Below are 25,929 nucleotides of genomic sequence, written 5' to 3'. Positions count from 1 at the left end.
GTTTATTTGATTTTATTCTAATTGAATCTTTTTCTTCTTTTTTTTGTCTTGGTGCTGCCTACTTCTGGCACCCACTTAAAAACCAAGCAAGCCTCTTAGCCCCCTCACCCCAAAACATACTTTTGGACCTGTCAGAGGACTCTTCCCCTTCTGCAAATGAACGGAAAATACTTTTAAAAAGGAAAAGATCCCTAGAATATGTACTGGAGCTTTAAACAAAAATGGAGCATATTCACTGAATATATGTTTACATTTTATTTGACGGAAAAGCTTAACACCAGAAAATATCAGTGAAGAAATATACATGTAAGAACTGCAGATGCTGTATTAGATTGATTGAGCTGCCCTTCTTTGTTTCATTTATTTTATCAACATAACTGGGCAGGGCCATTTATATTGCCAGAACTGGCATTTTAGCTATCTCTGCTACAATAGCAGAAAGTGGTTGTTGCAAGGGTCTCTTTTAGAAACTTTATTTGTACAAGGTAACATGCACAAGTGTGTGTGCGTGTATTCGAACACAGACACCTACCCCACTTATCTTGGTACAGCTAATGTCTAAATCATTCGGTTTATCATGATGCTTGACCCTCTCTGCAGAAACACACCAGAATGGAGGCAATGCCATCCTCAGACATCACCGCTCGCTCTGCACTAATTTCTCCTCCCTCGTACACCTTGCCCCAATGAGATGGTGGGATTCCAACTTCCATCAGCCCCAGTCATCACTTGCAAAAGCTGTAGTACAACACCTTGAAGGCCATAGGTTCCCTAGTCCTAACCCTTCAAAAGGAGGCAGTTCTAATTAATATGAAGGCATCAAAGATTCATTACAATCATTACATAAATCCCAGTATTGGCTTGGTTCTTCCTGAGGTGGTACACCCTGGGCTATATCATTTCAGACTGCAAGTGGAAGCTCAGCAGTATTAAGCATTCCTCCATAAATATATAAACCCCTATATTATTTTTTAAAAAACCAAGGTGCTAGGGAGAATACTTTTTCAGGTTTCTCTCTACAAAGTGAATTTGATACGGAAGGTCATTTAGATAAGCCAGTTTCTACCTGCAGCCTAAGTAGAACCCATGGCTGGTTTACCATCCCAACGAGTAACATCGTCAGTTTTAGAGATGTCATCTCCTGGCAGGATGACTCGTAACTGAGTTTCATACAGACATATGATTGCCACTGTTGGTAAGAAGCTATTAAGAGGCTGGACAAACTCCTGTTTCTTTCCCAAGAAAAGTAGAGGGAAACAGGGAAGAGCAGCTGTCAGCCAGCACATGGACCAGATGGACATAAGGCAAATTCTGTATGGGTAGAAAACGTGTGTGCTGAATCGGGGATTTCCAAGCTGTGATCTCTGAACACACGCCTATAGTCCAGACCAGTAGCTCCAGAGATGTCATTATTTAATTATTTAAGTCCTGGCCTCAAAAATCAGAGGGACAAGGAAAGGGAATTGCTTGACAGTCTGCCAACCCCGCCCCCCCATATGCTAGCCATTTATTCTCAGAAGTAACTTTTGTGGCCCCCTCTTACTCCCATGGATTAGAATGCTTTTTTACCTGCCATCGTTTGACAAGATTATCTATGTGCTTATACACCTCAAATCACCACTGCAAGTTCTCATGCCGACAGTGCATACCAAGCAGAGCTGCTTAGTTGCTGCTGTGGTCACTTCGACTTACGAGACAGGACACATCCAGAAGATGCAAAGAAATCCAAGCAGCTCCTCTTCCTGTCTCTCTGCCTCTTTGTATTTAGTAGATGAGGTATTTCATTTCAGAATATATAAGGGGAAATATGACCGAGCAAGCCCGGTACATCACCGCAAGGCTGCTGAAAACGGCCCGTGGTTTGGTGATCCAAGATTCTGACTTGAAGCAGAAGTAGGTGGCATAGAGGGCAACAGCAAAGAAGTGGCCAATCAGGACGATGGGCTTCGGTGACAAGCTGTAAAGAAAGATTTGGTAGGAGGAATAAACCATGAGGATGTGAGCAAAATACTAGAAACTATGAAAAGACCATCCATTAAAATGGCAGGATAACAGAATAATTTAAAAGGTAAATATTGGCTTTTTTTTTAACTTCTCCACAGAAGGCTGAGAACCCAAATCACATTTTACAGTATATCATCTCTCTCTGCTTTTCCACATAAGCTTTCTTTAAAATACAGGATACAGCTATAACAGAGGAGTTGAGTAATAAGTTGCTAGTTTCTGACCATTGAGCTCATTTCAGCCACTCCCCTTCTTCAACAACTTAAAACCTCTTCAGTTTTCTGAAATCCTGTAATTGGATGCTTTTTCCTGCTCAATACCCTTTCTCCCTTTGCTCTTTTCTTTTATTCAATGTTTATTTTGGCTGTAAGCAGGCAAGCCAAAGCTGTTTTGCTAATTCAAACGTTTTACATTTTCAAGGGCCTTAGGGCCATCGAGGTACTTCAAGGGACCACACGAGTAGTAAGTATTTTATAGGTGGAAGGTCTTTGATTCAGTCACATCTCTATTAAAAGGCTGAAGTAGCCAATAACTGGAAAGACCTCACTTAACCTCCATATCCTGACATAGTAGAAGACACCTATTTATGCCCTACATAGGAGCAATAAAGTATGGCACATGTCTAGCCAGAAAACTCGTGTTGGCCCCTCCTGCTGATCATCATTACCCTCCATGGCTCCAAGGCACATCATGGGCTATGCTAACCACAACTGCTGCCAATGACAAGTAGAACAAGAACTGGAAAAAGCTACCCAAACTCACATGGAAAGTAATCCAACTGGACCAGATACACACTTGCCCCCAAGCTTGAAATAAAGAAAGCAGGCTCTCCTTAACTTGTGCAGAGAATCTGTCAAACAAATGTAACATGAAATCACCTTAAAAGAAAGGCCAAAAGAAAGAAAATGAACATATCAATTTTACAGCATCCATGGGGGTACGTATTTGCCTCCAACATTCTCTTCAGAATCTTATCCTATGTATGTGAACAAAATCTTTACCAGATGGAACTGACGTGGCAGCAGCATGATGTTTTGGAGGGTGTTCTTCTGCAAGTGTGCAGTCATTAACACACATTGTTATGTCATAATGGTAGATATACTTGGATATTTGGCTCAGATCAGGAGCCACAACTGAGCAGGGGAGAATAGTGCTAGTTGGTGCATTTTTAGGAGCAAAATGTGGGTGCTCTTACAAAATGGCTGGCATATACAGTAGCATGATCAGTCTCAAAAGATTCAGGTACCAGAAGGGAAACCAGCGAGGATGTTCCCCACCGTGTCCTTTAGCTTCCAGAATAGTGGGTACAAGCTACTTTTATTTTCAAAGATCACCTATTATTTATTCTTTTTATTTTTGCTCCACAGCACTGTTTCTTAGCCTCTGCAAGTTTAAGATGTGTGGACTTCCCAGAATTCCCAAGCCAGCTGAGGAACTCCAGAATTCCCCAGCCAGCATCTGGCTCTGGGAGTTGAAGCCCACACATCTTAAACTTTCAGAGGCTGGGAAACACTGCTCTACAGAATTTTTGAAATTAAAGGAGATGGTTGATTTCATTTTTACCTTTCGAACAAACCTTAAAAATAAAATCTGGTAAGAGTTTGGTTTGGTTGCAAGAGGGTGTCCATGTTCTAAGCCCCAGGCCTAGATGCGCAGTGTACTATGGCCAGAACTGGGACAAGGTCAGTAATCAACCAGAAAATAAGATTAATTAAATAGATAGTTTATTACGGCCACTTAAAAATAAGTAGGCATACAGGAACTGAATAATTATTTGATTGACTGTAAAGATGGTTGGATATGCTGGAAGAAGCCTGAGAGAAAAACGCCAGTATTTCAAAAGTGTCATGCAGGAAATGAGAAGTCGACAGGAGCAAGACTGACATGCAAGAAGATCATTAATTCAAACCAGCAATTGGGGAATGAAGGAGACAGCAGGGAGAGGAACAAGGATGAAACACAAATAGTTACTCCAAAGTGAAGGGGAAGAACAGTGCATGGAAGGAAAATGCATTTCTGAAAAAGCACATACCGTCTGTTGCAGCAAATAATTCGTAAAGCGCCTGAGCAAGAACATTCACAACAAAGGAATGAGACTTCTTTCTTGTCCAGTAAAAGGTCTTTTTGGCCTGCAAAAGATACATAGTGTAGATGCTTAGTGCCATCAGGACCCAACTTAATTTCCAGCGCACAGTTTAAGGTTGTGGGTGGAGGAAGTTGCTAATGTGGTAACTGTGGGAAGTCATCTCTGGAGTTGCCCGGCAGGAGGATGTCCACGAACATCCTGCTTATCTAGCCTTTTTGTATCTACTGATACTGGCAGCAGCTTTCCTGGAAGCCTAGGCAGACCTCTTTCCCATCACCTGGAAATTTAATTTGATGTAACTCTTAGGCAGATAATATGGATGAATGAAAGCTGGCATTAAGAAACCAACATTCTGTAATTGTCCAGAAAAACAGAGTTAATTAGCAGCATACATAACAAAAGGATTGTAGCACAGCTTCTAGCCAGACATTCACCAAATTCTACAAAAGTAGAAAATTCTCGAAATAAGTGTTCCTTCTGCTTCAATGACCTTCTTCTAAAATATTCCTTCATTTGGAAAGCCTCCTTTGATCAGAAGCTGGAAAAAGCCAATCCTAAGCAGACTTCTGTGGCCAGCTCCTGCGCATATCATCTTCTTCTATCCACTTCGGAATTTTTGCTTTTATTTTTAAAAGCCCTCAAATTTCCTATCTCTACCCAAGGGAGGGGATGCGCATATATCCCCAGCCTTTGTGCCAAAAGCAGCATCCTTCCGAAGGTATTGATTCTGTGTCTGGAAAGGAGGCTGGGAGCCTGAGGCCACTTTCACAACGATACTATTCACTAGCCTAATTGGATCGGAGGCCTGGAAGATGCAGGGAGAATAAGGAAGCAGCTGGCACAAACTGTGATTTCTGTGATGAAATTTCTGGAACTCTGCTGTCACTCTGTTCTGGGCAATATTAGTTCAGCATTTATACAAATATACGGCTTTCACTGGTTGTGTTTTCCATTACTGTGCTCCATACTGGTATTCATTCAGATGCAAAACGGTTTAAAATACAAAAAAGAATGCCTACCTGAAGTTGCATAAAAGAAACTTTGAGGCAATCAATTCTTTATGAAAGAAAATACATACTGTACATAGTATATCTTACTTGCAATAGAGCGGAGTCTTCATACAGGTCTGGAATGGCCTGCAGTAAATGCCTCCAAATCTTGATGTCATTCAGAGCAACGCTCATTCCTCCACCTGTCAGAGGATGCCTCATATTGTAAGCATCTCCCAGGAGGAGGACTCCTAAAAGGAAAAGATTCCTAAAATCAAAACTGCACAGATGTACTTTTTGGAATGCGATCTAGAGTTTTGAAAGGCTTCTTTAAAACCTATAATGCAATTGTGTAAGTGACTGGCTGGTAAAGCTACAAGTAAGCCTCAGTTTTACCAACCAGTGGGGAGACAGGGGTGTCTGTTATTCCCAGACGTCCATTAAACTGCAATCTCATTCATGGTGAATTACATCGTTGCTTAGTATTGTCAAATAATACAAATTATCTCATTCATGGCAGTTTGCATCAAACTCATGTAAACTGATGTGAATCCTATGTGTAAAGATGTCATTATGCAAATGATATGAATTGCTGCAAATGATGTACTATTAACATAAACTAAATATAACTGCCCACCTGTGGTGCTTGCTGAGTCCCTATGATGTACTCTCATATTGTCAATTAGGTCATTGAGTCCAGGACCTTGCCTGCTATAGGAATCCATATTAAAGCATCTTTAATGGCCAAACATCAACTAATATTTTACTAATAAATATTTTCTGACATTTACTGTGGTACAGACAGAAAGAATATCAACTTAATTCTGAAGGGAATTGCTCTAAAGCAATTTAGATGTGTGGACTTTGAGATGTGTGGACTTCTGCACTAAGAATTCCCCAGCCAGAATTCTGGGAGCTGAAGTCCTCACGTTTCAAAGTTGTGAAGTTGAGAAACACTGCTCTACAGGCTAAGGATTATTAGCAATGGCCAAAAAATTGGCTGAGGTGCAAAGAAATATGCAAATAACTCTGTATGCCCCAAAGAGTTTCAGACCTTGTGATTCACAAATACATGGCCACTCTGATTTCAGAAGTCTTTAAAAAGGGCCCCCTGGCTGAAATGGCACCAGCAAGGGGCATTCTGTTCTGCTCAGAGAGAAAAAAATCCCATCAGCATTCCCAATCCTTTGGTTAGATGGTGATGTTTTCTGCGTTCTATGCTTCGCCCACTGACCTGCTTTATCAACAGGAGAAGGCGGTAAAAAGCTCGCTGGCATGACTCTCAGACGTTCATTTTGTACAGCTATTAGGAAAGGCTCTTGAATGTGTTCTGTAAAAAAACAGACAAATATGCTGCGTGAGTTCCAAAACATCTGCCGTTGGGCCAAGATTCAGGAGAGAACACACTTAAGAGAAGGAAGGCCTCTCACAATTCCAAGGTCAACTTCACTGCTTCAGCTAAAATACTTTTAAGACAACCACCTGAACTGCTGCTATCCAAGTCACTGAGATAAAGATAGTAAGACCCTGTGCAAATGTTCTTACCTGGGAGCTGTGGATAAATCTTTTCAACCATGTACTCCTTAAGATTTTTTGGCATTTCACCTCGAATGTCAACAAGAACTCGAGTTTCATTGGAAGAAATCTGGTAGATAAGCACAGGGCTAGGATTCCCTAAAACAAGCTCGGCGTAATTGGCTTTAAACTGAGGAGAATTCTTCATAGACAAAGAAAGAAAAAACGGTATTAAAAAAGAGTTCCCAGGACCCTCCTGCTCTGCCTTGAATGCAATGGGGAATTTTTGGGTGACAACTAACCCACAGGGTCATACTTTCAACAAGGCCAAAAGACCAAATCCAGCAGGCTCTACCGCAACCATCATCAGGCTGAAGTCATTTCTCTGAGCTGTGTGTTTTCTCCCCATTATAGTTTCCTTCTCCCCAACTCATGCCTGAAGATGACCCTTTGCAAGCCAGTTTGGGAGACTCTGGGGTTGAAGAGCAGGATTAAACTGCTTTAAAGAAAATGTATACACAAAGGGGCAGCAATGGTAACTAAGGTTGCTATTAGGAATTATTGTGAGGTTGGATGGAGATAAGAGCAAAAAAAAGACACTTAAAATGCTATGCAGAAGGTAATAATACCCACAAGCATCCAAATTTGAAAAGAACGTGCTTTGTGTTTTATGGAACACTTACCTTCAAAATGCATCCTACAAAATGAGAGGGGACTTTAACTTTGCTGGAGATGAGATTCTTTCGAAACTTGGAAAAGAGACCATCAGCAACCACTATTAAGGGTGCGTGGAGCTCCTACAATACAAAATCAATGCACTAAGTAGGGGCTAAATCACCAGTGTTGATTTAAAGCTGGACAATGTACTCCAAAACACAATCAAAATCTGCAAGATGGCTGGCGGAACCTTGTGATGCAAGCCCCGCCCCTTTTCCAAATGCATGTGGTCGGGATGCAGTGACGCAGGGGCAGGGCTTGCCTCACAACACGCAACCTGTTGTCTTACTGGTTTTGACAGCTCCCCTCCTCCCATCTGTTTATCGCCTACTTTTATAAACGTAGCAAATTTGTCAGGATATTTGTTAACTGCTTTTCTTCATGTTGCCTATATCCTAAGAGCACCAGTAGATTCTGTGGGTCCTGAATGCTAATTCATATGCTGTGCTCTGGCGTTAGAAACATGGAAAAGTGTGTCATATTTTTTTCTAGCAGTGAGACTCCTGCTTTTACATCAACCGCCATGGTAGTCTTATAAAAAGCTCAACCAGAGAGCAAAAATACCTGAAATGGAAAGTACTAGGTGAGACAGAAATGTATGAATACAGAATTGTTTTGAACGTTTTATTCTAAACTGAACTCTTCTCACCTGCTATTGCCTCACAGATCTACATACTCCTCAATCTATACCTTGCACACATCTTTACATCCACAGTAAGTGCTGTGAAAATGATGATTCCACTCTAAATTCTATACCACGTAACCTAATTCAAAATACGGTTTGTATTTCTTATTATTTTACTAAGCTATCTGATTATGAATCACAGCTTGCTTAAATCTGATATGGCATCCCAGAACAGTGGAATAAACAGAATAGCTGGAAAATCTCACCTTCGTATCGCCAGTTTCTTTATCTTTGTATACAATTCCAGCTACACACTCATCTTCTTCAAGCAATTGTATCACTGTCCCTTCAATGAATTTTGTACTGAAAAAAAACAGATTTTTACAAAAAACACATGCACACACACGGTATAAATTTTATTGTGTCATAACTAAAGTGGACACCTCTGCTTAGAAAGAGCAAGAATAATTGTAAGAAGCAACAAACAGGTTATAGCTTGCTCCAGAGTAAAAAAGATGTCCACGTAATTCCATGCACCAGATGGTAAAGAAAAGATGAAAGGAAGGGGAATTTGCCTCCGTAAGATGCAAGCAACAGAGAATGAATAAAGATCTGCGAAACGGTTCTTCCGTACATCTGATAGCAACAAAAAGAGTTTGAACGGTTTTTGTCAATTAATGCTAAATGAAAATGCTATGTCCCCACAACACAATTTTAAATAACCAATTCTGCTAACGTAACACTTTAAAGAAGATAAACAAATGGTGTTACACTGGGACAACATGATACAGGCAAGATGGAGATGCTGAGATGCCAGAATGAAATGCTTGAAGGGGACGTGCACGGGGCACACTTTTTCAATAGCTGTTAGCCCTTTGAGGTAGTCCAGACAAGAAGTCCAACAATGAATACTACCTCCATCTTTATTGTAAGGCTGCATTAACAGAATCTTGCAATTGGAAAGTATTTCCCCCCTCTTTTCCTTTTACTTTCCAGAAAACTAGAAAGGGTCCCTTCTGAAACTCTTCCCACGTCCCCACTGCTTCTGTGGACTGAGATACCATTTGCATGACGGCTGTCCAGTCTGCGGCTCCTCCTCCTGTCTCCCAGAGTCATTCCTACATACCATAACAACAGCCAACCTGGGGAGCTCGATGGTCCATGACTCAATAGGGAGGTGGAACCAATGATCAGGAGAAGTGGTGGCTGCCCGTCCCTGGATTGGTTCAAGCATCAGCCAGGGATGCTTTAATTCCAATCCCAGCATTGAGCAAAAACTGATCTCAGTGGTCTAAACGGCCCTTTCCAACTCTGGGTTCTATTATATAAAAAGGCAGATCAGTGTTTCTCAACCTCAGCAACTTTAAGCTGTGTGGATGTCAACTCCCAGAATTCCCCAACCAGCAATCACCATAATATGGTGATTTGTGGTGGGGGGTGAGGCATAACATAGTTTTTTTAATGCTGTGTAATAGTTCCAGGCTAAATAATCTAGTCCGGCTGCAAGGTTGGTCTAGTGCTGGACTAGGAACAGGGAGATTGAGGGTCTAGTCCACCCTGAACCACAAAAATTCACTGAACGATTTTGGGGCAGTCATTCTCTCTCTGCCCAACCTACCTAACAGGGTTGTTGTGGGGAAATATAGGAGGAAGTACCTTGACAAGTGCCTTATAATTAATAAAATACGCAATTATATTAGATCTTGGACAAAACAGCTATTATATGGAAAACAGGACTTCTGAAGGGAGAAATAAAGGAAAGGAAAAGGATGTTAAAATGTCAACAGTGATAGAAAATTAGTTTAAGAAAAATCTGAGGAAAGGGATTAATTATGTGCTGTCAAGTAGGTATGATCAAGCAACCATCTAGACAGACCTTCTCCAGGATGATGGGTTCCCAGCCTGGACATTCAGGTCTTCCAATAGTGCAGGAAGCAAACCATTCTTCTAGACCAGTGTTTCTCAGGCTTGGCCACTTTAAGATGTGTGGACTTCAGCTCCCAGAATTCCCAACGCGGCTGGCTGGGAAATTTGGGAATTGAAGCCCACACATCTTAAAATGGTCACGGTTGAGAAATACTGCCCTAGGTCTGACAACCAATTCCAGCCTCTACCCTCGGGAAGAGGTTTCTACAAGTCATTTTTTCTTTCCACCATATTTAACACACTTAGCTTTCTGGATATTAGGGTTGTTATTTGCAGGGAGAAATTTGATTCAGAGCACCTGGGGACACTCATATAGCACCTATAAAAAACACATTAAATCAAATCTGTACTTTCCCAGGACTGCACTGCAGTTGTGAGGGCAGGAAAAGACACAGCTACTTTAAGGTGCTTCTGACAGATGCAATGCACAAATCTAGGTGTACTCTGAATCACATTTCTTCCTTCGGATCCAAGGCATTTTCACAGCCTGCTGGACCGGCAGCTCGCTTATGTCAAACAAGACATAAGGTTGTTGGGGTTTTTTTTTTCAATTTAGAGAAATTATTCTTTTCTTCCAGGTTGTCAGTATGGCAGAAATGACAAATTAGGCTTAAACAGGAGCAACATTTTGTAACACTGGTGATTAAAATAACAAAAAAAATGTTTATGGATTAATAACTTCTAGGAATTTACTTGAAAGAACATATAAAAACCAATCCAGTTGATATCTAAAATGCTTCTTCTGGTTAACTCCAAACAATGTAGAGTTGATTTTCAAATGAAATGAACAAAAGAAAAGAAAAGCACATTTAAAAATTTTTAAAAAGCACATTTAAACTGCCCAGAGTCCCCCCTTTGGGGGGAGATGGGCGGTGGCAAAATTTGACAAATAAATAAATAAAATAGATAGATAAAAAGAAAATAGATGGACGCATTTTAATAAGGCAAACTGTACACTGGACCTACATACCCTGTGCCATGATTTTAGATTATGATACTTACTTGGGTTCTGCCATGGCTGCCCTTCGGAGACCCATGATGAAACGCCCATGATGAAAGGCTTTTCCATTCTGTACATGTCCAGCTGCTGTGCAAGGGTAAGGAATCTCAACCTCTGCCTTGTTTTCAAGGTTATGAATGATATAGCCATTTATTGTATGAGCATCTATACCTTCCACAGCATCTGTAAAACAAATGAATAGAGAAAGAAGGTTTAGGAAGAGCAAGCTATCATAAAAACACACATCTGCATTGACCGGTGGTATGGATATACAGTCAGGATTCATCATACAGCAGCCTTTCAGGCAGTCTAAATGGAGAGAGTGACTGAGTTTGAATCCACACTTTTTCTCAAGCATGGGCTGTAGCTCTTATAATCCAGAGATTCCCTGTATTTCTCCCACTTCTAGATAGAAAAAAAGCATTGTTCTTTTAAAAGAGCAAGGCAGAATCCAGGGAAATGGAAAAATAAGTTACCATCCCCGAGTTCGGGTATACCATCTCTACAATGGCTCTGAAAAATAGCAGGAATTACCTCCGGAGCAACTCGGGAGAAAAAAACCAAAGAACTTTGTTTCAGCATTCAGGTTACTGTATATTTAAGAACTTAGTAAATGTTAGCCAGAAGCTATGTTTTATTTTAATTACTTTTCCCTGTGTACATTTAAGTCCAATTTTCTTTCTATCTCCATAAAAGTTCAGTGAATTTTAGACTTTTATGGATATACCCAGTTGTGTTCCTTTCTTTCAAACGTTTTGAGATCATAATCTTTTCCGGACAAATTCTTTCAGCTCTGTGAAAGCTTGGAGTCCATGGGACTGTAACAGATCATTGTCATCTGGTGAGTTTGGGGATTTGTTAGTGTGCCAACTGGTGTATATTATAACCTGGGCAGCACTATACTCTAGATCCTGCAACACTATACATTTACCATTTTAAGACTTTAAAGTTGAAAAGTGATTTCAATCTATCTTTTCACTTTCTTTTTTAATAAGGTTCCACCTTTATCTACAGGTAGTCCTCACTTAACATGTCATAAATGTGCGACAGCTGCCAAGTGCCCGAATCGTGTTCATGTGATCATGGTGTCATGCGCTGCCTACCTCTGAATAACATTCAGACGCTGGTTTGCAAAGCAGGTTCTGGTTTATTTCAGGTTAGGTACAACGTTGGTAGAAAAAAGCTGAGAGTGACAGGAGCGCGCCGGTGCGGGGTTTAAATACCCCGCGCCGGTCAGCGCCCCCTCGCTCACGGTCACGTCACCCCCCTTTGTCCCATGCGTTGCCCTGCCATTGGTTGAGGGTTTCCAGGATCGCCCATCCTCAGGTTTCCATTCTTCTGCTGATTGCTTTCAGCTGGGCGATCCCCGTTGTATTGTCGCTGATGGCTTGGGTGGCTCCGTGATTCGTTTAGCTATTGTTTGTTAGCCGTTAGTCGTTGTGGGTTGATGGCTACTTAACTTGTGCCCCTTCACTTATTTCCTTGTCATTGTCATGAGTGCCATTGCGCTGATGACTTTAGCTCAACGGCACTCATGACATACTGCCCCCTTTTCGAATAGTGTTCTCCCCCGGTTTTCTTGGTTTTCCCCGTGGAGCTGTCAAAACGCCACATTTTTTTTTTTTTTTTTTTTTTCAAAGTTCCCGCCGGAGTAGTTGTCGCCCCTCCCTTTGCTCCTCCCTCTACCACGTGCCTTCCCAGGGTGTGTCCATGGTGCGCATGCTCGGGTTCTGACCTGGCGTGCGCATGCTCCAACCACACCCTGTTTGTTTGGCTCAGTTCGGCGAGGCGAGAGGCGTGGCTGGTCGGGTGCTGCTCAGCTCCAGGTAGGGCCCTTCTTTTCTTATTTAGAGTGCGTCGCCTTTGTTGTGTCTCCTGGGCGTTGCCCCCAGGTTGCCCTGTTGACTTGCTTGCCACTCCCCCGCGGCCGGGGGGCGGGGGGAGGGTGCTGGCGATCGTTTGTCACCACCCCGTGGGCCCGGGGCGGGGGGAGTGAGTCCCGGGGGGGGGAAGGTCCACCCAAGTCGCGGGCTTGGGGGGGGCCCTTTCCCTTGGGGCACGGGAGGCGGGGGGGGCCTGCGGGGGGGGGGTTGGATTTGCTGACCTTGGTTGCGGTTTGTCGGGGTATGCCCGGTGAAATGCTCTGGTCAGGTCAGGCGCGTTAACGTTGTGCGCCGCCACCCATTCCGGGTGGGGGAAGTGTTTCCACCTGACCAGATAGTGTAGAGTTCCTCGTTGCTTGCGGGAGTCGAGGATGTCCCTGATCTCGAAGTGGTGTTGCCCGTCGATCATTAGCGGTGCGGGCTGTGGCGTGCTTGGGTGCCATCGGGAGGTGGTTGCCGGTTTTAGGAGGCTGGTATGGAACACCGGGTGGAGTCTCCGGAGGTTGTGTGGCAGGTCCAGGCGTATTGCTACCGGGTTCACTATTTGCGTGACTCGGAACGGCCCGATGTACTTAGGCCCCAGTTTTTTCGAGGGTTGGGTTGACTTTAGGAACTTGGTGGAGAGATAGGCCATATCTCCCGCCTGGAACGGCGGTTGTTGGCGCCGGTGCTTGTCGGCCTGCTCTTTGTAAGCAGCCTGTGCCTCCTTCAGCGCCGCCGTGATTACTGGCCATGCTTCCACGATCTTCCGTCCCCAGTCGCTGGCGTCCACCTGGGGTTCCGGGGGTTGAGGTAGCTCCGGTATGGGGACGAAGTCGCGCCCCGAGACTACTTCGAACGGGGTTTTCCCCGTGCTCGTGTGGACGGCGTTGTTGTATGCGACTTCGGCGAACGGGAGCAGTTCAGCCCAGTCGTCTTGGTGGTAGTTCGTATATGATCGTATAAATTGCTCTAAGGTGGCATTAAGAACCTCAGTGGCTCCGTCCGTCTGCGGATGCCAAGCCGTAGATAGGGCCTGTTGGGTCCCCGTCAGCTTCAGGAAGGCCCGCCAGAATTTGGAGGTGAACTGTGTGCCCCTGTCGGTCACCACACGTGCGGGACATCCGTGTAGCCTGTACACGTGGATGAGGAAGAGTTTGGCTAGTTGTTGTGAGGATGGGACCGACGTGCAGGGGATGAAGTGGGCCTGCTTTGAGAAGTAGTCCTTCACCACCCAAATGGCCGTTTTCTTCTGGCTGGGTGGGAGGTCCACTATAAAATCCATAGAGATTTCCTCCCATGGGCGGGAGGGTTCTGCCACCCGTTGCAATAGCCCCGCGGGTTTGCCTGGTGCCCGTTTGGCCCTAGCGCACGTTGGGCAGGACGCCACGTAGGTTTTTACGTCTCGCCTGAGCGCGGGCCACCAGAATTGGCGCCGTGTTAGGTGTAGGGTCTTGAGGAACCCAAAGTGTCCCGCTTGCTTGGCGTCGTGTGACCTATGCAAGATCGCCTGGCGTTGCGAGTCCGGGACGTAGATTCTGCCTTCCCCCCATGCCAGGTCTTGCGCCATCGTTACCTTGTCGGGGTTTGCCAGGAACCAGGGGTCGGTTTTGAGGGCGGCGGCGAGGTCCGTGCGCATTCCCCCTGGTAGGTGCGGTTGGCTTCTTTCCGTCGCCGGTTGTCCCGCCGTCGGCTGCGCCGTAGCGTCGAGCTGCCTCCGTGCGCCGCTTCGGGTGGTCACGGCCATTCCCAGTTGCGAGGCGGATAGGACCGTCCCAATGGTGTCTGGGGCGGGCTCTTCGTCTTGGGGCAGCCGGGAGAGGGCGTCGGCCAGGAAGTTCTTCTTGCCCGGCATGAACTTCAGCTGGAAATCAAAGCGGCTGAAGAATTGGGCCCATCGGACCTGTTTTGGGCTAAGGCGTCTAGGCGTTCGTAGGGCCTCGAGGTTCCGGTGGTCCGTCCAGACCTCGAATGGTTGGGTGGCTCCCTCGAGTAGGTGACGCCATGTCTCTAGTGCCGATTTCACCGCGAAGGCTTCTTTCTCCCAGACGTGCCATCGCCTCTCTGTCTCGGAGAACTTCCTTGACAGGTAGGCGCATGGTTTCAGGAGCCCCGTGGAGTCTTTTTGTAGCAGGATGGCTCCCAGGGAGAAGTCTGAGGCGTCGGCTTGGACCACGAACGGCCGTTCTGGGTCCGGGTGTGCGAGGATTGGCTCCGTCGTGAACAGCGCTTTCAGCTTGTCGAATGCGGTCTGGCACGCGGGAGTCCAATTCAGCACTGTGCCTGGGTTCTTGGCGCGTCGGGTGTCCCCCACCCCTTTGGTTTTGAGGAGGTCCGTTAAGGGGAGGGCTATCTCAGCGAACCCCCGGGCGAAGGACCTGTAGAAATTCGCGAATCCCAGGAAGCTCTGTAGTTGCCGTCTGTTGCGGGGCCGCTCCCAGTTTAGCACCGCTTCGACTTTTGCGGGGTCCATTTCGATGCCGTCCCCGGAGATTCGATACCCCAAATAGTCTAGGCGCTCTTTGTGAAACTCGCACTTTGTAGGCTTTGCGTAGAGCTGCGCCCTTCTGAGCTTGTCGAGGACTTGCCTGACTAAGGTTACGTGTTCCTCGTGTGTTTTTGTGTAAATGAGGACGTCGTCGATGTAGACCAGGACCCCTTTAAACAGATGTTCATGCAGTACCTCATTGATGAGCTGCATGAACACCCCAGGGGCCCCCGCGAGTCCGAAGGGCAGTACCTTGTACTGGAAGGCGCCTAGGGGGCAGTTAAACGCCGTCTTCCATTCGTCCCCCTCCCTGATTCGGATGCGATAGTACGCCTCGCGAAGGTCCAATTTGGAAAAGACTTTGCCCGTGGAGAGGTGGGCGAGCATGTCCTTTACCAGGGGTAAGGGGTATTTGTTGGACAGGGAAGCCGCGTTTAGGCCCCGGTAGTCGGTGCAGAGCCGTAGGGTCCCGTCTTTCTTCTCCCGGAATAAGACGGGGGCTCCGACCGGTGAGCATGCTGGCTCTATGAATCCCCTGTCTAGGTTTTTATCGATGAACTCCCGGAGGGTTGCCATCTCCTTCGGGGTCATCGAATAGATCTTTGGTCTAGGTAGGGGGACGTCGGGCAGTAGGTCGATCCGGCAATCCGTCTTGCGGTGGGGGGGTAGTTGGTCTGCCTCTGCCTCTCCGAAGACCTCGGAGAAGTCGGCGTATTGTTCTGGTAGGTCTGCTGTGGTGGCGGCGTTGTCTTGTGTGGTCGCCTCCGCTCGTCCTACCGTGGGGTTGCTTTTGCCAGCTGGTGCTGGTGCTCGATACTCGCCGTCGCCGAATGTGAAGGTGCGGGTCGCCCAGTTGATCCGCGGGTTGTTTTTCGCGAGCCATGGCATCCCCAGGACTGCAATGGGCCGTCCGATGGGCGTGACTACGAACGATGTGCGCTCGGTGTGAGTGCCCATTTGCAGGGTGACCGGCTCGGTTTGTAGCGTGGCTGGTTTCCCTCCCGCTGTAGAGCCGTCCAGCTGGTGGAATGCCAGCGGCGTGGGGAGGGGGAAGCAGCGGAGGTCGAGTTTGGCAACTAGGTCGGGGTGGATGAGGTTTTTTGAGCACCCCGAGTCCACTAGTGCCGCGGCCGTGGTGGCTCCGTTGCCGGCAGAGAGTTGGATTGCTGCCAATATTACGGAGCTTTTGTCGTTTCGTTGAGGTGGTCCGCGTTGCTGTCCCACCGCCTGCCTTGCCACGCGTCTCAGAGCAGGCGGGGAGCATTTCCCGCCGGCTGGTCGGGGTCGGTATTGTCCTCTTCCCCCCAGTGCGCGTCCCAGCCCTCTTCCGGTGTCGCTGTGGCCACGGTCATTCGGCGGTGAGGGGGCGGCCCCGGGTTGGGTGGTTTGGGGCTAATTTTCGGGGCGGGCTTGGGCGCGCTGGTCGGCGGTCGGTTGGCGAAGCAATCCGCCGTCTTGTGCCCTAATTTGCCACACCTCCCGCAGGGCTCCCGGTTGAACCTCTTTTTTGAGTATATGGGGCCGGCCATCCCCCCGTGTGGTGCGGGTACCTTTTTCCCGACATAGTTTGTGTCTTCCGTGGTTGTCATAAGGAAGGTGCGGTGCGCGTGTTCGGCTCTCCCCGCGAGGTGGATCCACCCGTGTAACGTTTCTGGGTCGTCGCGGTAGAGGGCCCATTGGAGAACGTCGCGGTTGAGCCCCCTTTTGAAGATTTCCAGCAGGGTGGTCTCAGACCAGTCGCAGACCTTTCCCGCGAGGGCTTTGAACTCCAGGGCGTAGTCAGGGACCGTGCGTGTGCCCTGTTTAAGTCTCTGGAGTGCGCTTTTCGCCCGTACTTTAGCTAGGGGGTCTTCGAAGTAGTTTTTCATCTCTTTGATGAAAGCAGGGAAGGTGGCGAGGGCGGGGGAGCTGGACTCGTACAGTTGGACGTACCAGTCCGCCGCCCTGTCTTGGAGTTTGATCGCCACGGCGGCGATCTTGTCGGCCTCGGAGTCATAGGAGTGTCCGTGCCTCCCCATGAACCCCCTAGCGTTGGTGATGAAAAACGAGAGCTTTGAGGGGGTCCCATCGAAGAAGATGGGGAAGTCCTTTGGGGCCCGGGCGTTTTGTGCGGCCCCGCCTCTCGCTTCCTGGGGTGTGGTGTCGGCCGCCTGTGCCGTCTGCTGGCTCTCCGCTGGCCCGTGTGGGTTCGGTGCTTCGCTCGGGGTGTGGGCTTGTGCGGGGACGTCGTTGGGTGGCGTGGGGGGCATAAGCGCCTGGAGCATGGTCCGGAGTTCCGTCAGCTGAGCCCGCATGGCCGCGAGTTCAGCTCGTGCCTCCTCGTCCACAGCCCGCGCCGCCGCTGGGGCCGGTTCCGTTGGCGCGTCCTCGGGGGTGGGTTGCCGGTGGGGTTCATCGTCCCTCCGCCGCGGGTCCGCTTCCTCCTCCGTCTGATGGGTGTCTCCGTCGTCCTCCTCCGTGTTGAGCACCGTGGGGCTGTCGCTCCACGCCCGTTGCTGGGGTGCGATGTGGGGCGCGGGGTCCTCCGCTGGTTTCGGAAGTCGTGCTGCTCCCTCCCGCGGTCGGGTTGCCTCCGTCGCCATCTCCCCTTGGGGTTGGAGCTGAGGCTCGGGTCGGGTGGGGTGGGCGTCCATGGCTCCGGGAGTCCGCGGTGCCTCTGGCCTCGGTCGGTCCTCCTCTGTCTCTTGCCGCGCGGCTCGCCCTCCTTGCCCGCGCCGTTCCGGCCTCATCTTGCTGGTCTTCTCGCCGTCTACTCCTCCCGCGGCTCGTTGTCGTCCGGTGGGGCTCGGCGAGGCTGAGTTTATGACTCTCAGCTTTATGTCATGCGCTGCCTACCTCTGAATAACATTCAGACGCTGGTTTGCAAAGCAGGTTCTGGTTTATTTCAGGTTAGGTACAACGTTGGTAGAAAAAAGCTGAGAGTGACAGGAGCGCGCCGGTGCGGGGTTTAAATACCCCGCGCCGGTCAGCGCCCCCTCGCTCACGGTCACGTCACCCCCCTTTGTCCCATGCGTTGCCCTGCCATTGGTTGAGGGTTTCCAGGATCGCCCATCCTCAGGTTTCCATTCTTCTGCTGATTGCTTTCAGCTGGGCGATCCCCGTTGTATTGTCGCTGATGGCTTGGGTGGCTCCGTGATTCGTTTAGCTATTGTTTGTTAGCCGTTAGTCGTTGTGGGTTGATGGCTACTTAACTTGTGCCCCTTCACTTATTTCCTTGTCATTGTCATGAGTGCCATTGCGCTGATGACTTTAGCTCAACGGCACTCATGACAATGGGGACACTGTGACAGTCGTAAATGTGAGGAATAAGTCAGTTTTTTCAGCGCTGTCATAACTCCAGACAGTCGCTAAATGAACGGCTATTAAGCAAGGACTACCTGTATTGTGAGATTTGTCTACCTCCCGTCGGAGTGGAAGATGGGTTGATATTCCTAGTCACATGCCCCAACACTATATGACCAAGAGGGGGCATTATTACATTTTTATCTTTTTTATTTGCCAGAAAGGTTGCAGGGTAAGGGAGCTTGCTCTCTCTGTCCTACATTAGAGCAGTTTTTCTCAACCTCAGCAGCTTTAAGCTGTCTGGACTTCAACTCCCAGAATTCCCCAGCCTGCACAGAGAAGGACACCCACCTGAAGAGTCTTCTTGGCAAATAGGTGGTGGCAGCAGGAATTACCAAGCCATTGTAGGACCAGAGTGTGAAGACCCAGGAAGTTTCTGGGAGAAGAGGTTTGAGACCAACCTACCACTCTATAAACTTAGCCCTCTTTGTTAGGGATGCTTTTTTTAATAACTCACAATTAGTTAAGCTTACTCAACATGGCAACCTAGCCTTCTCCCCACCTGGCTTCCTTCAACTACACTGAACTTTAATTCCCAGAATTTTCAAGCCAGCATGTCCATCGCTAAAATTGTTTGAAATTGAAGCCCATACATCCCAAGGTCAACTTGTAACCTACAAAGTTTATGCACACACTTTAGTGTTTAGCAATTTTCTGCCATCCTAGGATCCTTCCCAGCTGCTTTGAGAAAGTTCCACACACCCATTCTTGAACTGACACAAGGCTATTTTAGCAGGACAATTGCTATGCCCTTGCTGATCCTTATTGTCTCTCTACTGGCTCTGTTTCACGTCACTGCCCTTAACTTTCCTTCAGGGTGAGAAAGTCAGATTTGATGCTCCCCTTGGACAGTTTTGGAAAACTACTCTAATGCTTGTACAGCTAAGGACCACTTAAAGTGTCTCACTGATACACTGGGAATGAGATGAAAAAGGCAATTTCACGGGGAAATAGCACAGAAAAGATGTTAGGGTATGTTTATGTCGATGTTTATATGTAAATGGCCCCTAGTGAGGCAGGAAAAAAGTGAATAAACTGGTAGTGGGACAGAGAAGAATAAGACATCGCTCGGTTCAGGTTCAAAATCACACGTTTTGCTTACCTACATTAAGGGCAATATCCAACAAGCAATCTTGATGATGAGCTCAACCATGTTTCTTCTTTCTAGCTCTAGACGCTTTCCTTTGCTATGTTTCTCCATCCTGGTTTTTATCTTAAGATTTTTTTTTTCAGTTTTAATACGAGCCATGAATTTAAGGGCATGTTAGGCTGTGCAACTGTTTTTGTCCACAAGATGACAGACCCAGAGGAGGAGTTTTACTGATGTTATTTGTTTTCAGGTTTTTATAGTAATTACAAGAATACAAAGTACAGATGGAAAAGCTGAATCAGACTGTGGAGTGAGTTTCAAAAAATTGCAGTTAAAGCATTATTCCTAGATTTGTGAATGAAAGACAAGGGTTTTTATCAAGAGTAATATACCTTCAAGGCCCAGGTCTTTTAGAGTGTTATAACCTCCTGGCTGCAAGAGTTCTCCAACGATCCTATCGGGTTCCTTCAGATCTCTCTCAATTACCGTCACTTTCCTCCCATCCCGTGCCAGTACTGCTGCCAGAGCAGAGCCAAGCACACCAGCCCCCACAATGATCACTTCTGGATCAGGCTGAGGAGTGGCTATTGAAGCTGAAGCAGTTTCTGTTGTACTATCAGGTGAAGGAATGACTCCCCTTCTGCCCTACATCAGAAAGAAAACAAATCAAATGCATTTAGGCTGTTGCAATGACTATAGGATATGCTGCAGATTTAGTTACATTCAGTTTAAAGCATCTAAAATCATGAGTCACAAATTACCACGTAAGCACAGTATTTGAGGGGTATTTTGAATACATCGTATTTGGATAACCATGATATCAATCCCACACAACTTGAGGGCTTATGTATTTGCATCAGATAAAAGGGGGGCAAATGCCTAAAGGCAGCATTTGTGTGACCACAACACTGTACATGTGTTGTCATTTTGGCATTTGTGCTGTGGATGCCATGGAATGGAGGGAATGAAATATGAGAAAACAAGGAGTCGTCTCTGATTCTGAGTACCATGATTCAGGCTCAGGGATTAGATTTTTCAGAATTACTGTACAGAACACTGGTACAACAGCATAGTTAAATTCTTCACAATTTCACCTCTGTTTTCTGGCCTCTTCATTTTTAGAATTTCTGCCCTCAGGTTAGTAGATTGTTTCAGATAATTCCAAACATGGCTTTGTCAGATACTTCCGATCTAAAACCTAGGTAAACTGGTTATACCAGACTTCTAATGTACTGCTTGATATATGTTGCAGATATTTCTTCCTATGAGACTATATTTCCTCAAATTTATATACCTGATAGATAATTTTTTGCAAAGATCCTCAATATCTGGCAAATAAGTTTGATTTGGAGGACCTCTGAGAGGGTCTTGGCGGACCCCCAGAGGTCCTAGGACCATACTTTATGAAACACTGCTCCAAATCAACAGATTTACAATACACTTTCTTTCTCACATACATTTTTCAATTACCTGCTTAAAAGCCAAAATGCAGTCTGCATACCTCCTACCTGACATAACTACATACATTGCACCTGCAAAATTTTGCTAACAGAACCTAATTCAGTCAGAATTCTGCCAAATATCTTCCCAGTCACATTCAATAGAATATGCAATTTTTGCTTTCCTTCTCGCTACCTTTCTCTCTGTATAGGGAAACAATGGGATTATTTCTATCGTCCAGCACAGATACAGCCTTCACACACCTATTAAACAAATTACACAGTCATTCTATAGCAAACCGCTTCCTATTCTAACATTTCTCCACTTATACCACCCGTCCCTCAACATTACCATTGTTCAACAATTTCACAGTATTTATGACTTTCTTTTCATCATATAAAGATCAAACTAAAAAACATATACATTGTCTGCCATTATACTTGATAATACAACAATTTTAATAATCTTAATCATATTAAACCCAAAACCAAACATTTATCATTTTTTATTATACCTTAATAATCTTAATCCGAACTGTTAAAGATAAATGAAATCAGCCAAACCCTAAAAGCAATCCAGATAAATATTCTTAAACCCTTATCCCACTTCAAAATAAACCAGAGCATTTACATATCCCAACAATGCGCACAGAGCTTTTTTCTTTAAAAAATCGAACAGCCCAACTGCCCCCCTCAAAAACTCCAACTTCTCTTCAGGAGACCTCCCATACATAATAACCCCTTCTTTTCCATGGCGTTCCATCAGAAAATAAATTTCACTTTTGGCTTGCAACTCAATCTCTCCCTTTAATTTCTTTAAGTCATCTATCTGATCTTCATCCAGCATTTCAACAGAAGTCCTGATCTCACTCTTAGAAGAAATATTTCTGTCGCTGTTAAATTCCTCAGTTTCCTCCACAACATCTCCAATTAGATGACACGTTCTAGACCTCATATTTTCCACAATGACCTGAATGCCTTGCATAAAAACTTGACAGGAATCAGAAAGAATCTGTTTAAAATCTTGGTGAAAGTCAGAGGAAGTCTGCTTAAACTCCTCCATGTGTCAAGCAGTAGATTATGGCACCCCTAGGAGTTTAACCAATGAAAGTAGAAGATATGAAAGAATTCTGGAATGTGTTTATACAAGTGAAAGTGAGATAACAGACAGTTCCCCAGGAAAAATAGAAGCAGAAAACTGAAAGTTCAAAACAGCCAATTCAACATGTAGGAAAATGCTAATATCTTCAAATTTAGTACAAAAATAATAACAGGGAAACAATTATTTACTCTCAATCCTCCTTAATATTTGGATGGAAAACAAAGTCCAAAACTTAAAAAGAATTTTTTAAAAATTAATCCCAAAAATAATAAGCACCAAGAGAACCTGCTTCTCCTTGCTGTAGAAAGCCTCTATTAGGGTACACATACTTAAAAGAAATATAAATTGGGTGATTTAGAAACAAGGTGGCCAGTAGTAGTGTCCCTTTAAGGCTACAGCAAGGCTTGGAAATGGTGACGTCCCAGCCTCCCAGCTGCTCTTACCAGTGGAGTGTGAATGCTGTTTGTGATCTTCTGGCTGCAAGCAGCTGTCCGGAGGACAGATGGGATGATTCCAGGTGTTTTTCTTATCTGGAAAAACACTCCTGGGCTTCAGGAAAAACCTGCCTGAGCCCAAAAAAACTGCCACGTTTTCAGTTCTGCCCGCTGAGCCCACAGGCACAGCTGCTCAGTCCGCCATGTCCCCCCCGGACATCCACTAATTATAAATTTACTGACTGGAGTTATTTAAAATGTGCTTGTTACAAATGGATTTACAAGGTACTGAACCATAAGAAACACAGATTTTTAAAATAAAATTTGCCTCTTTAGAAGTAGCAGATAAGCAAAACGTTAGCAGTGATTGTAGAAGACCCTATTATCTGGTTCTCATACCAAGGCCTGTGGGCTTGAAGAATTCATAAACTCATCATTTCTAAGTTCCACACTGTCACTAAAGGTGACAGAATGTAAGCAATCATGCCAGAATAGGAAAAACTCAGATTTCATCCAAGTTTTGATTGTTTCACTGCCTTTGTCTCCAATATAAAATGTATAGAGTATTTCAAGTTTTGTAACTACAGGTAGTCCTCACTTAACAACAACTGGGATCAGAATTTTGGTTGCTAAGCAAAGTGGTCATTAAGTGAATCTGACCTGATTTTACAACCTTTTTTGCGGTGGTCATTAAGCAAACCACTGTGGGCATTAAGTGAACCACATGGTTATTAAGCAAATCACACAGTTCTCCATTGGTTTTGCTTCCCAGAAGCTGGCCGGGAAGGTCAAAAATGGCAATCATGTGACCACAGGAGGCTGCAACGGTCATAAATGCAAACCAGTTGCCAAGCATCCAAATCATGTTCACGTGACCATGGGGACACTGCCACAGTCATAAATGTAAGAACCAGCCATAAGTCATTTTTTTCCAGCACTGTTGTAAGTCCGAACCATCACTAAACAAATTTTTGTTAAAGGAGGACTACCTGTATAGTCTAGTCCAGAGGTTCTCAAACATTTTGATCTCAGGACCCCTTTACATTCTCAAAAATGACCAAGGACCCCAAAGAGCTTTGGTTTATGTGGGTTGTATCTATCAATATTTACTGTATTAGAAATTAAAACTAAGAAATTTTGAAATATGTATTTATTTATTTGACCTCGCGGATCCCTAAGGGTCCCCAGACCATACTCTGAAAACCACTGCTCTAAGCTGTGGATGGTCTTGTTGCTGCTAATACAGAAGTTCAACATTCCAGCCCTGCCACATCCATATAACAAATATACAAGAACAGCTGGTTGAAGTTTTCACCATTGCTGACCACTCTGGCTAATGGTGCTCCCATGTGCCTTGAAAGGGGTGTTTTTCACCTCTGCTACCCAAGAACTCTTCACTTAGAAGTTTCAGTGACAGTACGTGGGATTTTCCACATACCACACCACTTCAGTTGGGCTGGCTTACAATTCCCATCATCCATAACTGACAAACACAGCGTGCTACTGAAAATTAGAAGCCAACAGACTGATTGGCCAGCAGACTAGGGAAGGTTAGGCTAAATTAAGTAATGTGAGAATCACATTGCCTCTTCTGTCCTTATGCCTTCAGATATTATTTATTTAAATAATCATATTTATATAGCTGCCCATCTCACATACAAGTGACTCTGAAACTCCAAAAAAGTCGGAGCTGGCTGAGGAATTCTGGGAGTTGAAATCCACCCATCTTAAACTCGCCAAGGATGAGAAACATTGCACTAGGCTAAAATGTGGTTACTTTGTGGCAAATCCAGCTAGTGGGACTTACTTGCAAGTGAATTTAAATAGGTTAGGACTAGTAGCTGCTTCACATCTGTAACCAACATTTCAAGAAAAGAATATGCCTGTTACTTCACGGTTGCAGCCCTCATCCTAGCGAGCTGAAATTATTTATTATTCAAATTTTGCTACCGCCCATCTCCCCCAAAAGGAGGGGTTCTGAGGGCTGGGATCTGAAATCCTAGGATTATACAACTAAGACCACATTCTGTAAATTCAGCATAAAACTTCAGAGCTCTGAGTTTTAGTGTAAGTGAACACTTCTCTATAGAAGAACCCTCTAAAATCGGAAGGGGGTCCCTCAGCTTGAATTTCCAGCAAAATTCATTAGAAGCCTTCTGGAATATAAATCTGTAAAAGTGTTTTCACTGCCAGCACCAGCCCAATCAGAAGTATTTTCTCCACCCCAAATAAAGGAAGCAAGACTATTCTCTTTTAAAATATTCAGCTAAAATCCAACGTACCTTTCTACTTTTCGGCTGCAGTGTCTCCAGAGAATCAGCATGGGATTTAGTCCAGAAAAAGCCAATGAATGGCAAGGCAGCAAGGAAATTGGAAAGCATTCCACAATGAGGTTGCTGCTTATTCTGCTGTTGGAGTCCCCACGATCGATACCAATAAGAGAGCATCAAGCCAAGAGAAAAGAACACCACTGTGGAAATCATCACCTCCTTGTTGGCATAACTGAGCAAATCTCCACATTTTTTGTAGACGTAGATAAAGGAAGCGATTCCCAGAAAAGTCCACATTGTGAGGACTCTTGTTCTTTACACGCCCAAAGATGTATAAAATCGCTTAAAGAATTTATGAAGAGCCTCTTTTCAGACAAAAAAGATAGGTATAAGAAAACTTATACTAAGTCAAAGCAGTCAGGGAACTTCAAGGCGTTTGCAGGAGCGCTGTATTTCAAGAAGAACCATTTTGCAACACAAAGCCGTCCTAATCTGCTTTGGATGCTGAATGGAACACGCTGAGCAACATTACCACAGTCTAAACTATGTATGTGACGATGTCCGTAACTATATATGTAACCGTGCAATTTAGGGCACAGGTTTCAAACACGTTTTAGCAGAGGCTACAAAGAATACCATTAAATACAGTTCTGCATGCTGGCTTAAGAATAAAGAAGAATCTTGTTACACTTCACAAGTCAAGGGATAGTTTGAGGAAACATAGTCTTCAAGGATGAATAGTTTGGCATAAGGAGAATAGGTGTTTATTACACAGTAGAAATATAAGCTGGAAACTTCTCTTAGGGTACCTTGACATATGTCAATAAACTGCAGTGAGGCTCATTCACCTTGTCCTAATTGTTTTTAACAACTGCAAGTTTGGTGCGAAACTTTTGGTCACAAAAAGCAGTATCTGAGTGCAAAAAAATGGATGTGGCTGTTTGGGTTAGGAGGTATCCTCAAGAACGGTAACACTTATTTCTGTTTGTTGAGCAGTCTGCAGCCCTGTGCCAGTACATACATAGATTTTAGGGTGCTCA

The 25,929-nt window shown here is 45.3% G+C and overlaps 1 protein-coding gene across 2 annotated transcripts; it reads right to left on the bottom strand.

The window, feature by feature from the left end:
- Nucleotides 1–1,086: 1,086 nt before the first annotated feature.
- SQLE (squalene epoxidase) lies at nucleotides 1,087–25,654 on the bottom strand. 2 transcript variants are annotated; one of them, XM_063299676.1, is made up of 11 exons: nucleotides 24,902–25,654; nucleotides 20,037–20,289; nucleotides 10,865–11,045; nucleotides 8,203–8,299; nucleotides 7,278–7,391; nucleotides 6,625–6,796; nucleotides 6,314–6,409; nucleotides 5,188–5,330; nucleotides 4,037–4,133; nucleotides 2,767–2,854; nucleotides 1,087–1,957 (listed from the first exon to the last, which is right to left on the bottom strand). In XM_063299676.1, exons 1-11 carry the CDS (start codon nucleotides 25,184–25,186, stop codon nucleotides 1,765–1,767), a joined length of 1,719 nt encoding a protein of 572 aa, XP_063155746.1. In that variant the 5' UTR covers nucleotides 25,187–25,654; the 3' UTR covers nucleotides 1,087–1,764. The 2 variants fall into 2 exon arrangements, with proteins under 2 accessions (XP_063155746.1, XP_063155747.1); XM_063299677.1 differs by lacking the exons at nucleotides 1,087–1,957; nucleotides 2,767–2,854 and adding an exon at nucleotides 2,886–3,053.
- Nucleotides 25,655–25,929: the final 275 nt, after the last annotated feature.

This window comes from Candoia aspera, chromosome 3 (genome assembly GCF_035149785.1).
Source record: "Candoia aspera isolate rCanAsp1 chromosome 3, rCanAsp1.hap2, whole genome shotgun sequence".
Lineage (NCBI taxonomy): Eukaryota > Metazoa > Chordata > Lepidosauria > Squamata > Boidae > Candoia > Candoia aspera.
This window is presented reverse-complemented; position numbering and strand designations above follow the sequence as displayed.